General features: G+C 40.9%; 1 protein-coding gene across 1 annotated transcript in view; it reads right to left on the bottom strand.

Moving 5' to 3' along the window:
- The window catches only part of brinp3a.1 (bone morphogenetic protein/retinoic acid inducible neural-specific 3a, tandem duplicate 1), a 66,342-nt gene extending 48,410 nt beyond the window's left edge, over nucleotides 1–17,932 (bottom strand). Inside the window, exons 1-2 of the mRNA XM_061034327.1 lie at nucleotides 17,252–17,932; nucleotides 16,612–16,919 (exon numbers count right to left, since the gene is read on the bottom strand). Coding sequence (XP_060890310.1) covers nucleotides 16,612–16,865 — 254 coding nt within the window. The 5' untranslated portion in view covers nucleotides 16,866–16,919; nucleotides 17,252–17,932. The remainder of the gene's footprint in view (nucleotides 1–16,611; nucleotides 16,920–17,251) is intronic.
- Nucleotides 17,933–18,369: the final 437 nt, after the last annotated feature.

Genomic DNA, 18,369 nt, shown 5'->3' with positions numbered 1-18,369 from the left:
AGTGCAAGTAAATAAATCATCTTCAAATAAACTAAACACAGAATGTTTACAAGTACAAGTACAGCAGACCAGATACCTCCAAGTGCCAAGTAGTGTTCTAGTTCATTACTGTCACTTTGAAACTGTAGAGTGTGATATATATGACATGAACAATGTTGCTGGCACACGCGCACTTTTGTTCAAACCAACCTCAATGCCATTATTCTTTGTTTAATACATAAGGGAGTGTCTATATAGAGTCCCTCTGCGCTGTGGAAATAAAATGCCCTGAGGCTAAGTGATCACTGCTTCATAATTCTATTAAATAATTAAAGACCCCATGGCGGGTCAGGCTATATCTTAAAAAAAAAAAAGAAATCAATTAGTTTACACTGCTGCATAGTAAGGGGCGCTGGTGGCGCAGTGGAGGCTTTGGTCCTCCATGCGAGCGCCCCAGTTTCGAATCCCACCTGTGGCTCCTTTCCCGCATGTCACTCTTACTCTCTTTCCCTGATTTCCGACTATATCCACTGTCCTATCGCTCCATTAAAGACACAAAAAGCCCAAAAAAGGCCTGCATAGTTCATTTGAAGCCTATTCCGAGAAAGATTTACACATGAATTTAGCCTAACTATAGATAAGACGTATCGTTTTCAAAATAAACACGCCCCGCATAGTGTGTGCCAGTGATGATTAATGTATTTTACTCCTGTGGTGTGTATGTGACTTCTGGTTTTCCTGGAGCCAGCCTCAAGTGGACACTCGACAAACAAAAATGCACTTCTGCATTGGCTTCATTCAAGACCGGAGGTTGCCTGCATGGAGGACTAAAACCTCTGGGCATGGGGTGTGTGCACTAACCACTAGGTTACTGGCACCCCCCCCCCCTTAATGTTTAAGTAAAAAAACAAATTTGACAAGCAACATGTAAGGCATTACCCAATCATCTAAGAAATAAAACACAGAATATAATACCAAATCGCAGATAATTGTGGGGTGAAAAGTTAACCATTTTCCTCTACATGGTGCATGTTTACACATAGTTTTCAAAAAAGAGTGCAAAGTTATGGTTTAAGTTTTTCTTTGCAAGTCATTTGTTCGAACATGAATACAGCTCCACATTTTGTTTTCCTTTTTTGCAGGTGGCACAGTCATGCAAATGTGAATATGGTGAGACATAATGCATTCTCATTTTTACTCATCATGAGAACATTTGAAAGTCACACAGAAACACAACTGAAGGGCAAACGAGAAAGCAGAAAAACCTTGATTTGTCTTTGCAGGTGTTCTGAATATTTGCATTTTTTACACTTGTTTCCAGCAGCGAGCTGATTGCCACTTAGGACGGTTTCCTTCATCTCTCATTTCCTCTCTGTTTTACTCAGAAACTGTATAATGACTCTACAGCAGCTAGGTCCACATCAATACTCAGCATGTCCAATCTCTACTTTCAAACAGTGATTTATTCAGTCCGGGCATTTAGTGTTCACATTTAACTAATGCACATTTTAAACCATAACAGGAAAGTCTCATTTCACATCTGACCATCTGTATTAAGCATATTACATGTTTGTCTTTCATTGAACATTAGATTTCCATTTTATTTGGTGTATATAATGATTCCCTGGAGATTAATTTCATTCACTCATCTTACTTGTTGGATACAAAATCTAATGTTCAACGAGTGAACAACTTTAAATAACTGTAAATACCATCAACTTCTAGTTACACCAGCGGGACTTAAGACCTGTTAGTGTAACACACGGGAATCACTTTAAGTCTAGGATTCAGCAAGTGTACATTTAGAAAGTCAGGGTAGTATCTATGGTAATACGAACAATACAATACAATACTTAATAGTCCCCCAGGGGGAAAGTCAAGGTCATACGAACGGAAAAAGTAGCAATCACAACACTTAGAAGTAAAACACAATGGTGATTGGACAACAAACTCACATTGAGCTGATCGAACGGCTTCGTTTTAGCAGATGAGCCCTGTTTGAATATTACAGAAAAGCCCCTCAGGAAGCCTACAGCTTGTGTCAGATGGAAACACAGAGCTTATTTTGGACACAATGGTCCTCCGTCTGCATCTTCAAACTCCTTATTGCTACGTGAGACAACAACACTTTGGAATCATACCATGTTTGCTTTGTTATGAATGTGCATGTTTGCAGAGATATAGAAATGATATGTTTATAATACTTAAAGACTGACAGGTTTTATATATGGTAATATAAGTTATTGCATCTTTTGATGTTTGATGTGGCATTTTATTCCAAATACTTTTTTTGCAAGGGTCATCAGCTCTCTCCATTCTAGGCTGAGCGCCAACCAAGATGGCTGTGATATAGGTGGAAAGAAACATAAACAACCCAGAGTGTTTTTCTTTTCTTGCATAGTGTGAAATTACTCTGTGTTCTGGAACAGCATGTAAATAAAGTTAGAAAATAAGTCGTCACGCTCTCACATAAACCAGGAGCTCTATAATAAACAAAGCATGGCTGATTATAGATGAATTCTGCTTCACTTACTATGTACAGTATGAAGCCTAACCAGGGACAAGGACTGCAAATTAGCCATGGCTAAAAGTCCTATATACAGTACATCCTTAGCACTTTAATTAGATGTTACATGCCTATATGTTTTGTCCCTGACAAATTAACTGATAAATAAATGAATGTCATACAAACAGGAACACCCTGTGCACAGCACTGTCAGTCCTTATATGTTGGTGCAAGTGATGCAGGAAACATCATCTTGACAGCAAATGAGAAGATACATTCCTGTGTGCAGTGAACCTTCTCATCTGCTGTCAAAATAAATAAATACAAATATATTCCAAGAGTCAGTATTAAAATCATTGACATATGTCTAGGAATGATCATTGATGCCATTCATATAATTTAAAATGGAAAAAAAGCCAAAAATTTTAGTTTGAACAAAATAAATTACTATATTTCTTGGTAATTTTTTTTTACAGAAGCCCTAAGTGACTTGATAACAGGTATTTATTTTTTCAACTTCTTGACTTCTTTGTGTTCTTTTCTGGAAATAACAACGCTGGTTTTCCCCAAAAGTTAATTTCTCAAGCTCTTAAGAAAAACGACGAATAAACTCTTAATCACAGGAACAACCAGCAGATACCTGGGATAACAAGATCAATGAGTCAAGATCTTCATAAGACAAATTTACACATTATCAAAAAACAAAGTTGAATAAAATACATCATTGCCTGCCCTTTTTTTTTCATTTCTGAAGTTTGCATTTCTCTATTTCTAATGTTGTAGTACACTTAAACCGATCTTGGTCTCAAGACCGTTCCTGAGGCCACTTTTTTAAGATCTCAGTCTGGTCTCTGAATTTCAGACTGGGCGGACTAAATCAAGACCGGTCAGGACCACCACTGACAGGCTATTTTCCTAGTCATAACAACACCCGTCTGAACAAAACATCCATTCATTCATAACTTGATTAATATCTCCGGGTTACGGCCGCAACCTTCCCCGTGTTACGGTATAAGTGAGTGACTGCTGCACACCAGTTTATGTGTTTTCATTGATATTTATGGTCTTGGTCTTGTCTCGGTCTTACCCTGCCTTGGTCTCGTTCTTGACTCGGTCTCGATCCCTAAATGTCTCTGTCTTGTCTCATTCTCAGAGAACTCTGGTCTCGGGTACGTCTTGGTCTTGGTTAATGTGGTCTTGACTTCAATACTATCTATTGGTATTAAAAAACATGTGTGGAAAGGAAAAAAGAAAATTCAATAGATACCATATTTGTCTTACCGTGTTAGACAATGATTGTTTTTCTTATTATAAAAAAGGCCCGAAAAAGAACACAATGTTGGGTTTTGTAGCTAGGTTACCCCAGATACCAAAATAACCTGCTGTGTAAAACAGTTGCTTGATGTAGACTCAAAGTTATTTCAAGGACCTCCCTGAAGAGAATTGTGCAAAATGGGAGAAAAGTCCTTCATGCTTCATTTAATAAGATAAACCAAATTACATTTATTTGGAAGACCTTGTAAGCAAACTGCAGCCACTCTGCTGTTCTGAATGAAGCACATTTTTTTGCTGCAGTTTCCTTATTCTTTCCCTTTAATCTGATGTGACATTGATCCTTCTCTATATGCAGAAAAGATTCAAGGAAAATTAAGAATTACAAACAAAAAAGGCTTTCCGTTTGAGTGACATCTAAAGGAATTCTACACAGGCCGTTTGCTGGCGAGCATCTTCCTGAAAGGCACCTTCAGAGTGGCTCACGTCAACTTTGTTAATTGAGCTACTTAAGATCCAGACTTAACAAGAGAAATGCTCGAGCGTCCAATTAAGAGTGGGAGTTAAGATGGAGGAAGAAAAAGATGGAGAGTCTCACTTCTTCTGGTTTTTCCACCCACCGCGAGACAGACCCGAATGAAAGCGAGATCAGGACGGAGGAGAGAGCGTAATGATGTGCTCAATAGCTGCTGGTTGTGAACGCTTCATGAAATTGCCACCAACAGTTTTTTCCAGCAACATCAAACAAACATCAGACCATTAATTTGTGAAAATCCTATTAAACCTGCAGAGAGCTCATATAAACAAGACAACATACTGCTTTCTTTCTTCTCACTTTTCTTCTTCAGGCCTTTCATGTTTCTGAGCGTTACTCGAGTACACTTCAAACGTGTGATTAACAGCTACGACCGTGACCATTGCAACGAACATAAAACTCCTGTAAGGGATTAAGACAAAGTGCTTTTGGGATTCCAAAAGGTGTAAAGAGAAAGCAGCATAAGCTAACCTTTTTAGGAGTTACTGGACATGACATTCCCAAACAGAATGTCTTTCAGGCAGGGGTAATCTGGTGGGGCCCAAGGCAAAAATTCAGAGGGTGAACCAGCGTTCACCACCATTCTTATTTTATTTCCTTAATTCACATAATTTCAAATTAAAAGTAAATAGAACATTAAGCGCCTTGTCAATGAAATGTAATGCTAGCAGAAGTTGAGTTATTCAAGTTCCTCTCCTCCATATTTAGGACTAGAGAAGCGACATTTAGTCATTTAGTATATGAGTGAGCGCTGTCTGAAGGGGCCCCCTTAGGGAGATTTCCTTCTGTCATTGCTAACATTAGTTGTTTTAAAGTTGTTCAGCCCTTTGGGGGTTGACAAGCAGCGCCTCTGCTTTCAGGGTAACTTGATACAGACATTATGACAACATGAATAAACACATCTGCATACCTAAATGGCAGTAAAGGTCGGTTTCACAGAACGCCAAACACAACATATAAACCCTCCAACAAAACAACGTATGAGGCCAATAAGAGTGCCAGTGACAGGCGCAGTGGACAGTCACATGGGAGAAGTTAAAATAAAAATGTTGATAACTTGCATAAAAACTGATAAATACGTGTATTTGAGTCCAGAGGTTGATATAAGCTGTGATTACCATACGGGACATGGATACCAGTCTACTGAGTGAATATCTATGAATCTTAAACCCAAAGACCCATAACAGTCTCTGCCTTATGTTTACTTTTTCACCCTTTTCTAACTTCTTCACTTGATTTCCAACTTTACTCCTAGCATACTTACAACAGCAACTACATGTCGGCTAAATAGTACATTAATCATGGGGCTTAAATGTTATTTGAATCCACTTACATGGCGAAATGGCTGTAACAAACTAATGGTGGAGAAAAGATCATACTGAATAAAACGTGGATGTAGCCTCGGCAATATCACCCTTTAGTTTCTGAAGCGGAGTTTAGAAGTCCAAAAATGGGGGTTCGCCATTTTGGAAATGCTCTGTCAACCCAACTCAATTATCCAAATGTACGCATACCTCTTCGCATTAATGTAATAAGAATGGGTGAGTTATAAAAATAATTAATCCCCCATACAGTGTGTGCCGATAAAGACATTAGCACACCAAATTTTCATTTCTATATTTTCAATGTACCAGACTGTAAAATGTTTATTTCTGCTGTAAAATGGGCATTTTAACAAAAGTGATTATGAGCCTTCTGGGAGGTTTTGGAACTGCAGCGTTCTTGCACTTCTGCGTTGGCTTCATATTTCAATACTGGAGGTTGCCACTTGGAAGAGACCGATTATATCTGCCAAGCCTCAAAATAATCAGAGGTATAACCAGAAATGGAAACAATTTCAAATTAGTCTTTTTTTAATTGCACATTTACATACACTGACTATTTGGACAAGCTATTCCCCCCTGTTTCCAGTTATATTAGTAAGTAAAGCTACACTTTGTTTTATTTATAGATATGAAAGAGGTGTCAATCATCCAGACTAAAGAGGGAAATAAAGTGAACAAACATAACTACCAAACTGACTCTTTCCTTAAAGGATAACTGAAGGAGACAGAAGGCAACCTTTAGTCTCCAATCAGCAGGTTTCCGTGCCCAGTCATCCATCTTGACCTCCTCCCAACTAGCTTGGATTTCATACTTTGACCTTTGCTCTTCTCTAATTACTTTACTAACCCACTGATGCTAACACTGTTCGCTGTTGCCGCCCCATCTTCTTTTGGTATTGTTGCCAAAACTAAGTTAAAATGTCCATTTGTGTTTGTGCTTGTGTTGAGACCCTTTGAAAACCTTCCTCAAAGAGCAGACACATCCCACTCAAATAATATACTTTACAGCTATTTGCCGTAAACAGTCATTTAAAATTTCCCAGCCTCCACTTGCTTGCTTTTATTTCCAAACCAAATTTTGTGTTAACTGCTTTAATTTTAAATGAAACCTCTGTATTCTAAACAGTTGTTATTTCTTTGTCTGTCTCCATGCCTCTGAGCAATACTCTGGCACTTGCATTTGTCGTGGAAGAAAGGGGAAACTACAGCGTGCAATTTCCAAATTTACCTTATTTAAACCGTCTGAGGCATTCAGAGTCGGGCCAATTTTGTGAAATTGTGAGATACTGCACGGAGAGAGAAAAAAGAAAACAGCTCAGATGCTGTTGGAGGGTGTGTTTTGTTAAAAAAAGAAATTGCATTATTGATTTGTAGCTCCCATGAATAACACTACACCTCTGATAACAGAAAGGAAGGGCAAGTCAGAGTGTGATTTGCTGACATGAAGACTGCTGATCTCTTTTGTACTGCAATTTGTCATAGCACTGTTGACAAGAGACTTCACTGCACTCATAAAACAAGAAAAGCCTTGAATCACATTGTGTACATAATGAGGCATGAACGTACTGTTAATTCAACTTAACACAAGCCCACATGCATACACACAGGCCTAGAAGACAGAAGAGCCACCCGCTACATTTAATCGTGAGCCTTGTGACACTGGCGCTCTGTTGATGACATGCCTGCTCGGCTAACTGCACACAATGTGTCATCGCATACATGCAGCACATTCAGGTTTACTCAGTTATTCAGAAGTGCCAGGTTCATTCTTTTATCACACTTGGTTAAAAACTGCTCAAGTGTTAACATTTTTTTTCCATATCTGGTTATGATTCCCGTCTGTTGTTCTTCTTATTTTGCCAAATTGTTGATATCATGTTACTCAAAGCAACACGAGATAGTAAGCATGACTTTATATGGAATCTGTATATCTGTAATAACAAATTATTGCATATAAATGCATAATCTGTAGGTCACTGAACTCAACCAGAGGGTCGGCTCCCACTGCTTTTCCAGCGGTGTATGAATGGGATAAGGTAATTCTGATGGTCACTCTACACAGCAACCTCTGCCATCAGTGTGTGAATGTGTAGGTGTGACCTGTGGTGTAAAAGCACTTTGAGTAGTCAGAAGACTAGAAAAGCGCTACACAAGCTTAAATCCATTTACCATTTGTCTGAGGGATTTTCACCAATCCCATTTGAGCAGGCTTTGGTTGCTTGCAGGTAAAACAGTTTGTGTAAAACGAGATGGGCAGAATGACTCAGACATGTGAGAACTAACAGTCTGTTGTAGAACAATATGTTTTACTTTCCATGTTTCAGTTCACAAAATATATGACCGGCCTTAAGATGAGGAAGTCTTGGCAAATATTGTTTTTTTGTAAATCCCAAGGCTACATTCAAATTACTTAATTATAAGCCATAGCTTCTCTGAGCTATCAGACTGTAGCTTAAAGGATTAAAGATTGAATCGATATAAGCTATGACAAGATGTTTTTGAGCAAACTGCATTGTTGTGACAATCTTCACAAACATGGTGGCAGTATCTCAGTCTGTAGGGACTTGGGTTGGGAACCGCAGGATTGCTAATTCTAGTCCTGGTGCGGACCAAATCTGGAAATTGGTCTGGTAGCCGGTGAGGTTCAAGTTCAATTCCATAGCACTGTCGAGGTGCCCTAGAGCAAGGCCCGTGTGGACAGCCCCCTCACTCTGACATCTCTCCATAAGAACATGTCCATGGGATCCTGTTTGTGCATGTGTTTGTATTTTAGCATGTTTGTGTAGCACAGAGTGAAAAATGTAATTGTGTTGAAATGTGTCTATGCAGAATGTTATTCACATTTTCTATGTAAGGTTTCGGACAATGCATTCATCATTTTCTTTTTTCTATTTAGATAAAAGTGTGATATAACTATTGACGACTTTTAAAGCCTGAGAGCAGTTGAGGCAAATGAAATTCCAAACCACAGAAGTGATCAGAGTCATTAAACAATGAGCTGTTGGTTAAAGAGCCCCAAGACATTTCTTCAAATTCTTTTGGTTTAAACTTTGTGTGATAAATATTGATTTGAATTTCAAATGCATTGGGACCCTGTTGCCAGAACACACAATTTGATTTCTAGATTTTTATTCTGCACGTGTGAAGCAGTCAAAAACGGACCGTAAGTTGTGCTAGGATGAACTCTTGTTGATTTATTTTTTCCTTCACTCTTACATTTTTTATTTGCTACTTTATACGAACTGTGAAGACATTAATCACTCATGACACTTGCTCTAAACTGGGATAAACAAGAGTGCCTTCTCACAGTTTAAGCCAGAGCGTTTTTTTTGGTGGTTGCAGATGCTTCACGGTGTAAAAAAAAAAAAAACTTTCTCCACTTAATGCTATCCTCATCAAGGATAAACCATAAAGAAATCCTACACAACTGGTACGAAATCCCCCAATACTGGTAGCTCAGACCATCCGTACAAAATACATTCAAACACTCATGTGGAGTTTCTCTTTCAGAAAAGCTGCCTCCATGGACCTCTGGCCCTGATAACTCCCCCATCACACACTTGTCAGAAAGCATAAGCTCGGCGCTGGATGAAGTCCTCGTCACTGCCACCGCTGCTGGTGAGCGCGAGGAAGAGGCCTGCTCTTGCTTGTGTCCCGGGGACGCGTTCACCCTCCGACTGGAGGACGACAGACTCGTCTCCACTCACCACTCTCTCATCGAACGAGCCGCCCGGGCATTCATGCATGAGAGAAAACAGCAGTTCGATGAAAGCTGTGTACACATGCTCTCACTGGGTCTGTTCTGCAGGAGAAAAAAAATCTTTACAGTAATAATTTCCAGAAACTAATATATTGATAGAAGCAAACAAGACAACTGCAGCGAGGATCAGCAGCCCCTCTACCTGCAAACTGCTTTCCACATCGTGAACAACAAGGTCAGATTTGATCTGGTTACGTACGTGCAGGAAAGTGGAGCAGGAGAGAGGAGGCGTTGGAAGGTGTTCTGGATTTAACTCTTTTTCTACTCTATCACAGAAATGACTCTGCCAGTGCATACGTTGGTATTTTGGCATATGGTGATGTAATTTCATTAAGAATGTTAAAATTATATTGTTATATTAAAATAATTTAAAGGAAAAATGAGCAACATTTTACACATAAATAAATACAGCAGAAATCAAGTATATTCTGTGTAAATGTGTCTCTGAGTCATGGCTGTCTACAATGAGGGAGAAGCTTGAGTCCCTCCAGCTGTACTGTTGTCAGAGCCGTGTTTAAGTCATGTTTACATGAATGGGACAGCCTTGAGTTTGAAGCTGTTTTAGTCAAGGACTAGAGCAAAGAAGAAGAACATACTCACTGCTTATTTGGATTTCATGTAAGTGTCTTTAGATCACGGTCACTCTGTTGTCAATTTATGTGCAATGTGAAGCCACGAGTTAACCAAAGAGTGCTAACATTAGCCTGCTAACACAACAATGCAGGACACAGGGAATTGCAGCTCGAGCAAAGGACAATTTTTGTTCGCCGCTTGCGCTTAATGTTGCTTAATTATGGTGCGTTCTCATTCATAACTCCTTCGTGTGAACGTGAATGGAGAGGGGTTGGAGGTGTGTCTCTGGAGGAGAGCGGAGGCTTCAGAATAGCGGAGGTGTCGCCAAACAGCAGTTTGTTTTGGTTTCATGCTGGTGGCTCAAGGGCGACATCTATTGGATCACAAAGTCGCACATTCTTCCTTTAATTATAATGAATATACTGTAGGACCCGTTGAGGTGTTTATATATTACTTCCTGGTAGAAAACGAATGTGACATGTTATGCTATGTAATTGCAAGGAGCAGGGAGAAAATTGCAGGGTTTAGTTGTGTCGGGGGAGGTCAGGTAGCAACGATGACTCCAGCAGGGTCAGAGTTATTCATTTCTCATTCTGCTCTTGAGTAAGCATCCGTACATGGAGGAGCTTGCAAAGCAAATGTGACTTATTGCCGAGCATTGAGATTGCATTGGCTAAACAACACTGTTTGTGTGTTAACATTTAGAGGTCATTGCAACAGAGCAGACTTTGATTGTATTGTTAGTTCCCTGAGGTTTAAACGTATTGCAACAGGTCTGTGGGCCGTATGTTGGTGATGCTATAAGGCTCAACTTTACTCTGATTGGCAGTGAGCTGTTTCTGGTGGGTGCATTTGGTGTATCAAAGAGGCTAGCAGAGCAACACAGCAGGCTACATTAAAGAAGCACAGCAGAAAGGTCAGACAGGTCAGACTAACCGTGTTGAACAGTATTCCTTTGAACATAACATTTATAACCAACCATCACATCAGATACTGTCAAGTTTAACCACCCCACATCATGTTATCTCCTATGTACGTCTTGTCGGCCCCAGAAATGGCTACTGTTAGCGCAGCATGACAGTGAGCCAGTCTGTACATCATTAATAGTTCTTGTATTTCTCTTTGAAGTTAAACCATTTACAACCTGGCTGATCAGCTGATTGAGCATGTGTAGAGGATGAGTCCTCAATACAGTACATGCATTTATTTTTCCTGTTTCTTTTTTGATTTAACACCTGATTAAGAATGTTTCTGTTTAGCTTTATACATTTTTTTGTTTGGACTTTGTGTTGTAGTACTCAAAATCAGTCTTGAAACCACTTTTTCAAGGTCTCAGTCTTGGACTGGGTGGACTCCCGATTTTAAATGAGGAACAGTCAAGACCATCACTGATGGGCTATTTTTCTACGTCATCAATGTGATTAGAAGAAAATCTCCTTTTTAAAAGAACAAATAACTTCAATTCAGTGTAGTTTGATTATTTTCCCTCGCTTACAGCCGCGATCCTCCCGGTCTAAGAAAGTGACACGCCCACCGCACACAAGGTGACGATTTTTCTGTGATATTTTATGGTCTTGATCTTGACTTGGTCTCGCCCTGCCTTGGTCTTGACTCGGTCTCGGCACCTAAATGTCTCGGTCTTGGTCTTGGTCTTGGTTAGTGTGGTCTTGACTACAACACTTCTTAAACTACTAACTTTAACATGATGAGGGCCACTCGACTAGGTTTCTTTGGCTTCTCCTGCACATTTCTGAATGAAGTTATGTTTAGTTTTTACTTCCTAATCATTATGTTCTGCGTGTTATTGTTCTTTAATGGTTTTATTTTCTTCACATGTGCAATAAAAAAAATGCAGTTACCCTGGTTTAGTTCCAAACCTTGACCCTTTGCTCCTTGTCAACCCCACGTCACCTACACATTTCCTGTCTCTACCATCATCTCTTTCTCTACTCAATAAAAATACATTTCACAAAAGCTTTTTTATTATTATTGTACATACTGCTCCATCTCTGCTACAGTCGACAATAGCACTTGGCTCGTTGTATTGGGTGCAGTGCATTTTGATATCATCTTCCTTAATGCTCTTTTCTCTTCCCTCCATTGCTTCATACACTCCAATCCCATTTATATCCCATTTTATAATCTCTGCTAAATGTGCTTTCCCATCTAAAGCATTCAAAACACAATATCACCAAACCATAAACATGAGACGGATGAAGAACATTAGGATCTATCGCTCTAAATCCAAACGACACGATTACACGCCGCAGCACAGGTACTGGAACGCCACGCCTCGGCATTCCCCGACTCCTCTGCAAACATGTTTGCATTATAATTGAAACACTAATCACTCTATAATTACACAAGGCAACACCTTACATCAAATGAAGTCAATGTAATAGCCGGTGGTGCTGACAGGGAGGGAAAGAGAGGAGAAACACAGGAGATGAGGCGTGATGGAAAAGTTATGGCCCATGAAGAAGAAGAAAGGAGGAGCTGACATTTTGACTAATGCGCTTCTGTCTGCGAGGACGGCTCGACTACATGAGGGAAAAATCACGGAGCGAGAGCTTCTCACGTTCACAGAAATGACTTTACAGGACCACAAGCCTTTTCAATCATTTAATGAAACATGCTTTTGTTCATTTTTACACCCGTTTGCACAGCAGCAGCTAAACACAAATATCTCCACTATGAAGTCAAGCTGTTGGCGTGAACAAGAGGTGAAAATAAATTATGTGAAATGTTTCATTTGTGTCTTTGTCAGAGATATCTAGTGGATAAGGAAGTCCCATATCCGTTTTAAGACTTTTGACCCTTGACTCAACGAGAGAAATAAGGACAATGAGTTTTCAATTCACCATCTTTCCTATACACATACCAGCCGTATATTTCCTGCAATCACAGAGGAAGTAATATTGTTAAGTGCCACCATTCCTGTTTTTTTTTTTTCACTGCTTTTGAATCCACTGAAATCACCGCTCCCATTATTGCATTTGATCAGTCCTTGAGTATAGAAAAAACCTCTTTCATTCAGAGGATTTGGAGTAAAAAAAAAAAAAAAAATCACGCTGTAATACTTTAAGCTTTTTAATGTTGCCTGTAAAAGCAGTCCACACAGAGGACGTTAGGATGCTGGTGTAAAATTTAAACAACTCACAACCTCTACTCTGAATAACACGCCATTATTATTTGATTTTCATTGTAATTAGGTATTGCCACAAGCTGTTTTTGGTGCGATGATCAACCAGCAGGGGGGGATAAAGCCCCTGTTCCCTCGTATTTCCCCTCCACTGTACTCCTCCAGTCCTCCCCCAACATGCGCGACTCCCTCTTCCCCCCTGCCCCCTGACGGGAAAGGCCAACTGAGCTCTGGAGAATATTTATGAGCGAGGGAGAGCAATTGGTTTGAGATCATTCGACGAGGGAGGGAGAGAGAGAGAGAGAGAGAGAGAGAGAGGGAGGGGGGATAGCGAGGCGTAGGGGGAGAGAAAAGAGAAAATGTGAGATGCACGTGGAGATAAAGGCAGAGGTTGCATTGTATTTAATCTTCTTTTAACCTAGTGGTTAATTAAAAGTAATTACTCATTGCTATGCCTCAGTGTCAATCTCTGTATGTGCTGGAATACATGAATTTAAAGTACCGCTATTGTATTTGCTACAGGAACAAAAAGAAATCTGCACAAGCGTCTAGGAAAAGTGTTCAAATGGAGGACGATTTGGCTCCCCTAGTCCTAGAAGAGGCCGGTTCTGGTTTTGGATTCAGATTTAGGAGCTGAACACACTGGAGTGATGATTCAAGTGGCAGTAACAAGACTTTTTACTGACCCATAAAGGACTGAGATGTGGCTGCAAGAAGCTGAAGAGTGTTGCTGATCAATTCCAAAGACTCCAAGATTACTTTGTCTGCCTTTCAAAATTTATGAGTCTGTTTTGGAACAAAAAAAAGAAACTGCAGCCCATTGCGTTTCGAAGGCACTTGTGATCTCTTCAGTTCGCTGCTAACTGGCATCCTCGGCTGCTCAGTGATGGATGACAGAGCTCTGAGTGCAAGATATTTAAAGACTGAAAAGAGTTGTTTTTCAAAGGCAAGGAAAGCAAATGACAATGTGGGAGCATAATCACAACTTTTTTTGACATCGAGAATTTTTTGCTCAAATTTGCTCGATATTTCATTCGATTTTTGTCACACATGCTGCTTATCGTTATTCTTTGGAGGAGCGCTGGAAAGGCCAGTGCAGCTCAAGGGGAGAGGGTTATAGACTTGTCAAGTTTGCATTTCTGGATGTTTGCTGATGGAGGTCAAAAGGAGTCAGGCTGTAGGTAACAGAATGATAAAAAAAAAACAGGTTTGAGGTTTTTGAAATGCCCTTGTGAGTCTTAGCAATGCAAAACGGTGTGCGCAAATATCTGTTAGATGTTCATGCCAAGGCTGAGGTGGGGAAGACAGAAAGGATAAAAGGGGCGGTGTATAGAGACATCCTGAGAGACAGAGAGAAGAGGCCGGCAGAGAGGCAAGCGCGGGAGGAAGTGATGGATGCGGGGAAGCCAACAGCGTTACATTCTCTATCTTTGCCTGGCATTGTCACCCCTGTCAGCTGCTAAATGCCAGTGTCACTCAAACCTGTGTTCAGCTGGCATCGGCCCCCCTCCACTGCAGGGGAACGGGGACGCTCCGACAGCATCCCTCTCATCAAGGAGTATCAAAACACTTACCTGGCAGAAACACACACACACACACACACACACACCCACTCATGCATGCATAGGCAGTCGCTGTGACGTAAAAGGCTTCTTGTTGTTGTTTGTGCCTGGGAAGTCTAAAAACTTTGGTGAAATCAGAAATCCAGCACGGCCTTTTTTTTGGGCTGTTCTCACTAAAAAAAAAAATTGCATTTTGGTTCTGCTTCTTCAAGGTTCTGCAAAATAAGGACAATAATTCAAACCTTTTAGAGGACCATGATGATACCCCCAACCCCCACCCCCCCGATCCCCTTACACAGTTTGTGGGTCATGCTGCCTTAAACAGATACTGAACCATCGCCTGAAAGTATTTTATCAGTCTAAGTGTCACAGTTTGTTTTAAATAAACATACTGCGAGAGGCGTTTCTACCCTGAAGAGAGTAAAACTCAAGAGGGGACGGGAAATCCAGCACAAACAAACACCCACACTCGCATAGTCAGTCACAGAGGAAAACCAAATGACGTTAGGTAGGCCTGCTAGGTAAAGTTAAAGTTTGCAGCTGTTACACCTTAAATGTGCTTTTATTCACAGGCTTATCTGGGAGAAGAGCTTCACCTAAAGAAACCCTGGGCTTGTGTTACAAAGAGGAGTGTCTGTTTTATAATCTGTGGGTTGCATTCAAGGGACAGTGTGAATGTGGGAAGAAGCACAAACATTATTCAGGTTAACAACAACAACAACAACAACACTCTTTTAATTGATATAGAGATAAGAAAATGCTGCTGCTACATGTCTTTGCTAGGGACTGTTGCTGGATATTTAGGTCTTAAATGGATTGGGATCATCTATCAGTTCTAATATGGATGAGATGTCACAGACATGGGTTGCTCCTTATCCTAAATTAGCTGTTTGCTTCACATAAAATTCAGCAGGGAGATTGTTATGAACTCTCCATTCGATCTTAATTATGAGCCAACAAGGTGCTCCACTTTTTTTCCCACACGTTTAAAACAAGGATTTCAAATAATCAATCAAATCGATAAGCCTGTCACTTCACATGACATTTGCACTTAAGCAGTTGTGTGAAATGACAACAAATGTGACATCTTTTCCCTTTGAGATGGATCAGAATAGCTAATTTGATGTTATTTTTAAAAATACTACTTTGAAACAGTAAATGTTGTTATCTATTTCAAGCTGTGTATGTGATTGACATCCACCTAATATCCTGTGAATTCATGCTGGGAGATTTCATTTTTGAAATGCTCAATCGTTGTTGTTTTTTGTTCCTTTTAATTCCATCCTCTTGTCTTTATGGGGGGAAATAGAAGTCAAGACAAATGTTGTCGAAGCAGGCTCACTCTGCCGCGTCTAAGCACACACCCACCGTACTTCACACCACACACTGTACCAAAGCCTTCCCTGTCTACCCACCGTCACACATCAACTGGCTCAGTCAGATATCTGTTACGTCCCGTTGCTTTGCCCAAGCCCTCCTGCGGTATCTCCACTTTGAGTTCCCACTGATACGCAGCATTCAGGAGGTTTGTATCATGCTCAAACCATATGTCTCTGCTTCCCACAAAAAAGAAAATAAAGGAAGCAGCCAGTCGCACCCAAAGAAGCTTGCATCTTTACAGAGCACATGGAGGGCTTTGATTTGTATGCAAAACTCCAGTAAGTAAGTAATCGCCTCAGCGCTTCATCCTACAGTTTGCCACCTACTAAATATGCATCTTTTATACTCTCAGAAAAGTATTGTGTGATCTCTCGCCTATTCATTCTGGAAGATGCAAACATTCTAGTTTTCCTGCAGGCAATGCCACAAAAATCAACATTACTGTTTAATTATTTTGGTGTTGCATTTCTGCATTGAGTAAACGTTTTGGATTTTTTTTTGCAAAGCAGCCTCCCTCACATGCATCTCAGCCATGCAGACAGTTCCCACAACCCTGACCCTGCTGCTGTCCACTCACCTGTATATCTTGTACTTTGTGGTGAATCCCTGCTGGTAGCGCTCTGTGAAATCAACAAACTCCTGCGAGTGATGAAAGGGACCCTTGTCCGACAGGAGCCAGCCCAGGGGCCCAGTGGAGCCGCTGAATCCGGCCCCTGCAGGGTCCGCCGCCCAGGCCCCTTCTGACACCCAGCTCTGGAGCAGGCTTAATGTTAACCACTTCCATAGAAACATGAGGGCCGTCAGTCTAATGCAGATGCACGGGCCACTCATGCTGCTTCCCCCTGCCCCGGTGACTCTTCATTCTCCACCCACTCTGGATGAGTCCTGGAGGGAGGGAAAGGGAGGAAAGAGAGGGAGAGGGGTTAAAAAAGGGTAGAAGAAGAAGAAGGTGGAAATTCTGGTTTGGACATGAGAGGGATGAAGATGAACTAAGGACTGCATTTGTCAAGGATTCACAAGTTTATAAATAAGGCAAGAGACCACTATTTTATATGGGTATATTTATGTAGGTATTTGGAATACTGACAGTACAATTAGTGAACATTATTAGGAAAACACGCTAATTTACACTGTATTTTCTACCATAATTGGAAATTAGAAATCTTCAATATAATTAAGTCTTTCTTTCTTCTTTTCAATGTGATGTTTGTTTTTACCTTATTCTGTAAGTATTGTGCTCCGTGGCTGGTCGGAATTAGTCTCCGCAAAATCCCCAGATAGGTCCGTGAAGTTTGGTTCGCCTCGGCGCTCACACAGGGCGGCATTGGAAACAGGACTCAACTGAAGATTATCGCCACAAATGCAAACAGACGTGCAATTAGGGGCCGAGCAACTTGAGCAAAACAGAAGATGACACCCAACCTCCTCAGAGCGCGCTCCTCTCTTTTCCTTTCTTCTTTTTTTTTTTTTCAAAGCTGCATATTTCCAGCGGAGAGCTTCCAAACGACGCGCATGGAGAAACTGTAGGTCCAATCAGGCGGAATGAGTCCGCTTCAAGAGCACACAGGGTCAAAGCTTCCAGGTGGGCAAATTATTTGAGAACACGAGCAGGGACTCAAATGTGCTCCCGCATGTGGAAGCGTCGCTGCAGCTGCCGTCCTCTTAACTCATTGCTGCTCTTTATTGGAGTTGCGCGCTCGGGGCGCATGCAAGGCGCACGGAGAGCCGCTGAAGCTGCTGACAGTGCCTGGACTCCCAGCGCATGGAAATGTGTGAATGGCATTCGCAGCACTCTCTCGCTCCCTCTCTCTCTCTCTCTCCCTCCCTCTCTCTCTCTCACTCTTGCTCTTCCCCCTTCTATCTCTCCTGTACCATACCGCCGCAATTTAATTTATTCCAGCAGCGAGCACACTCCGGTTGGCTGAGATGAAGAACTGGAGGAATAGAGAGAGAGTAGGAGGTGTTCAAGGGGGGGGGAGGAGGGGGGGAATGGTCGGAGGATACTGTTGTGCCAGAGTCAGATCCCTCCTGTTAGAAATTGTGTAAAGATTAAAAGCAGGATGGTATAAAAGAGGAAACGGGGGGGAACCTGGGTAGAAAGGGCTTGTCAACTTTAATAAGTCGGCTTCTTTCAAATTTACAGCCATATTTGACTCTGGAAAGTGTTCAAATCCGCTTATATTCAAAATTGAACATTTAAAAAACTATTTTTGCAGCCCATATTTTCCATGTCAAACCATCTCCTAATAACATCTAAAGGTAAAAAAAAAAAAAAAAACTCATAATAAAGACACTGCACTTGGAATTAAAAAAAAAAAAAGGTGTATAAAAGAAC

This window comes from Labrus mixtus, chromosome 3 (genome assembly GCF_963584025.1).
Source record: "Labrus mixtus chromosome 3, fLabMix1.1, whole genome shotgun sequence".
Classification (NCBI taxonomy): Eukaryota; Metazoa; Chordata; class Actinopteri; order Labriformes; family Labridae; genus Labrus; species Labrus mixtus.
This window is presented reverse-complemented; position numbering and strand designations above follow the sequence as displayed.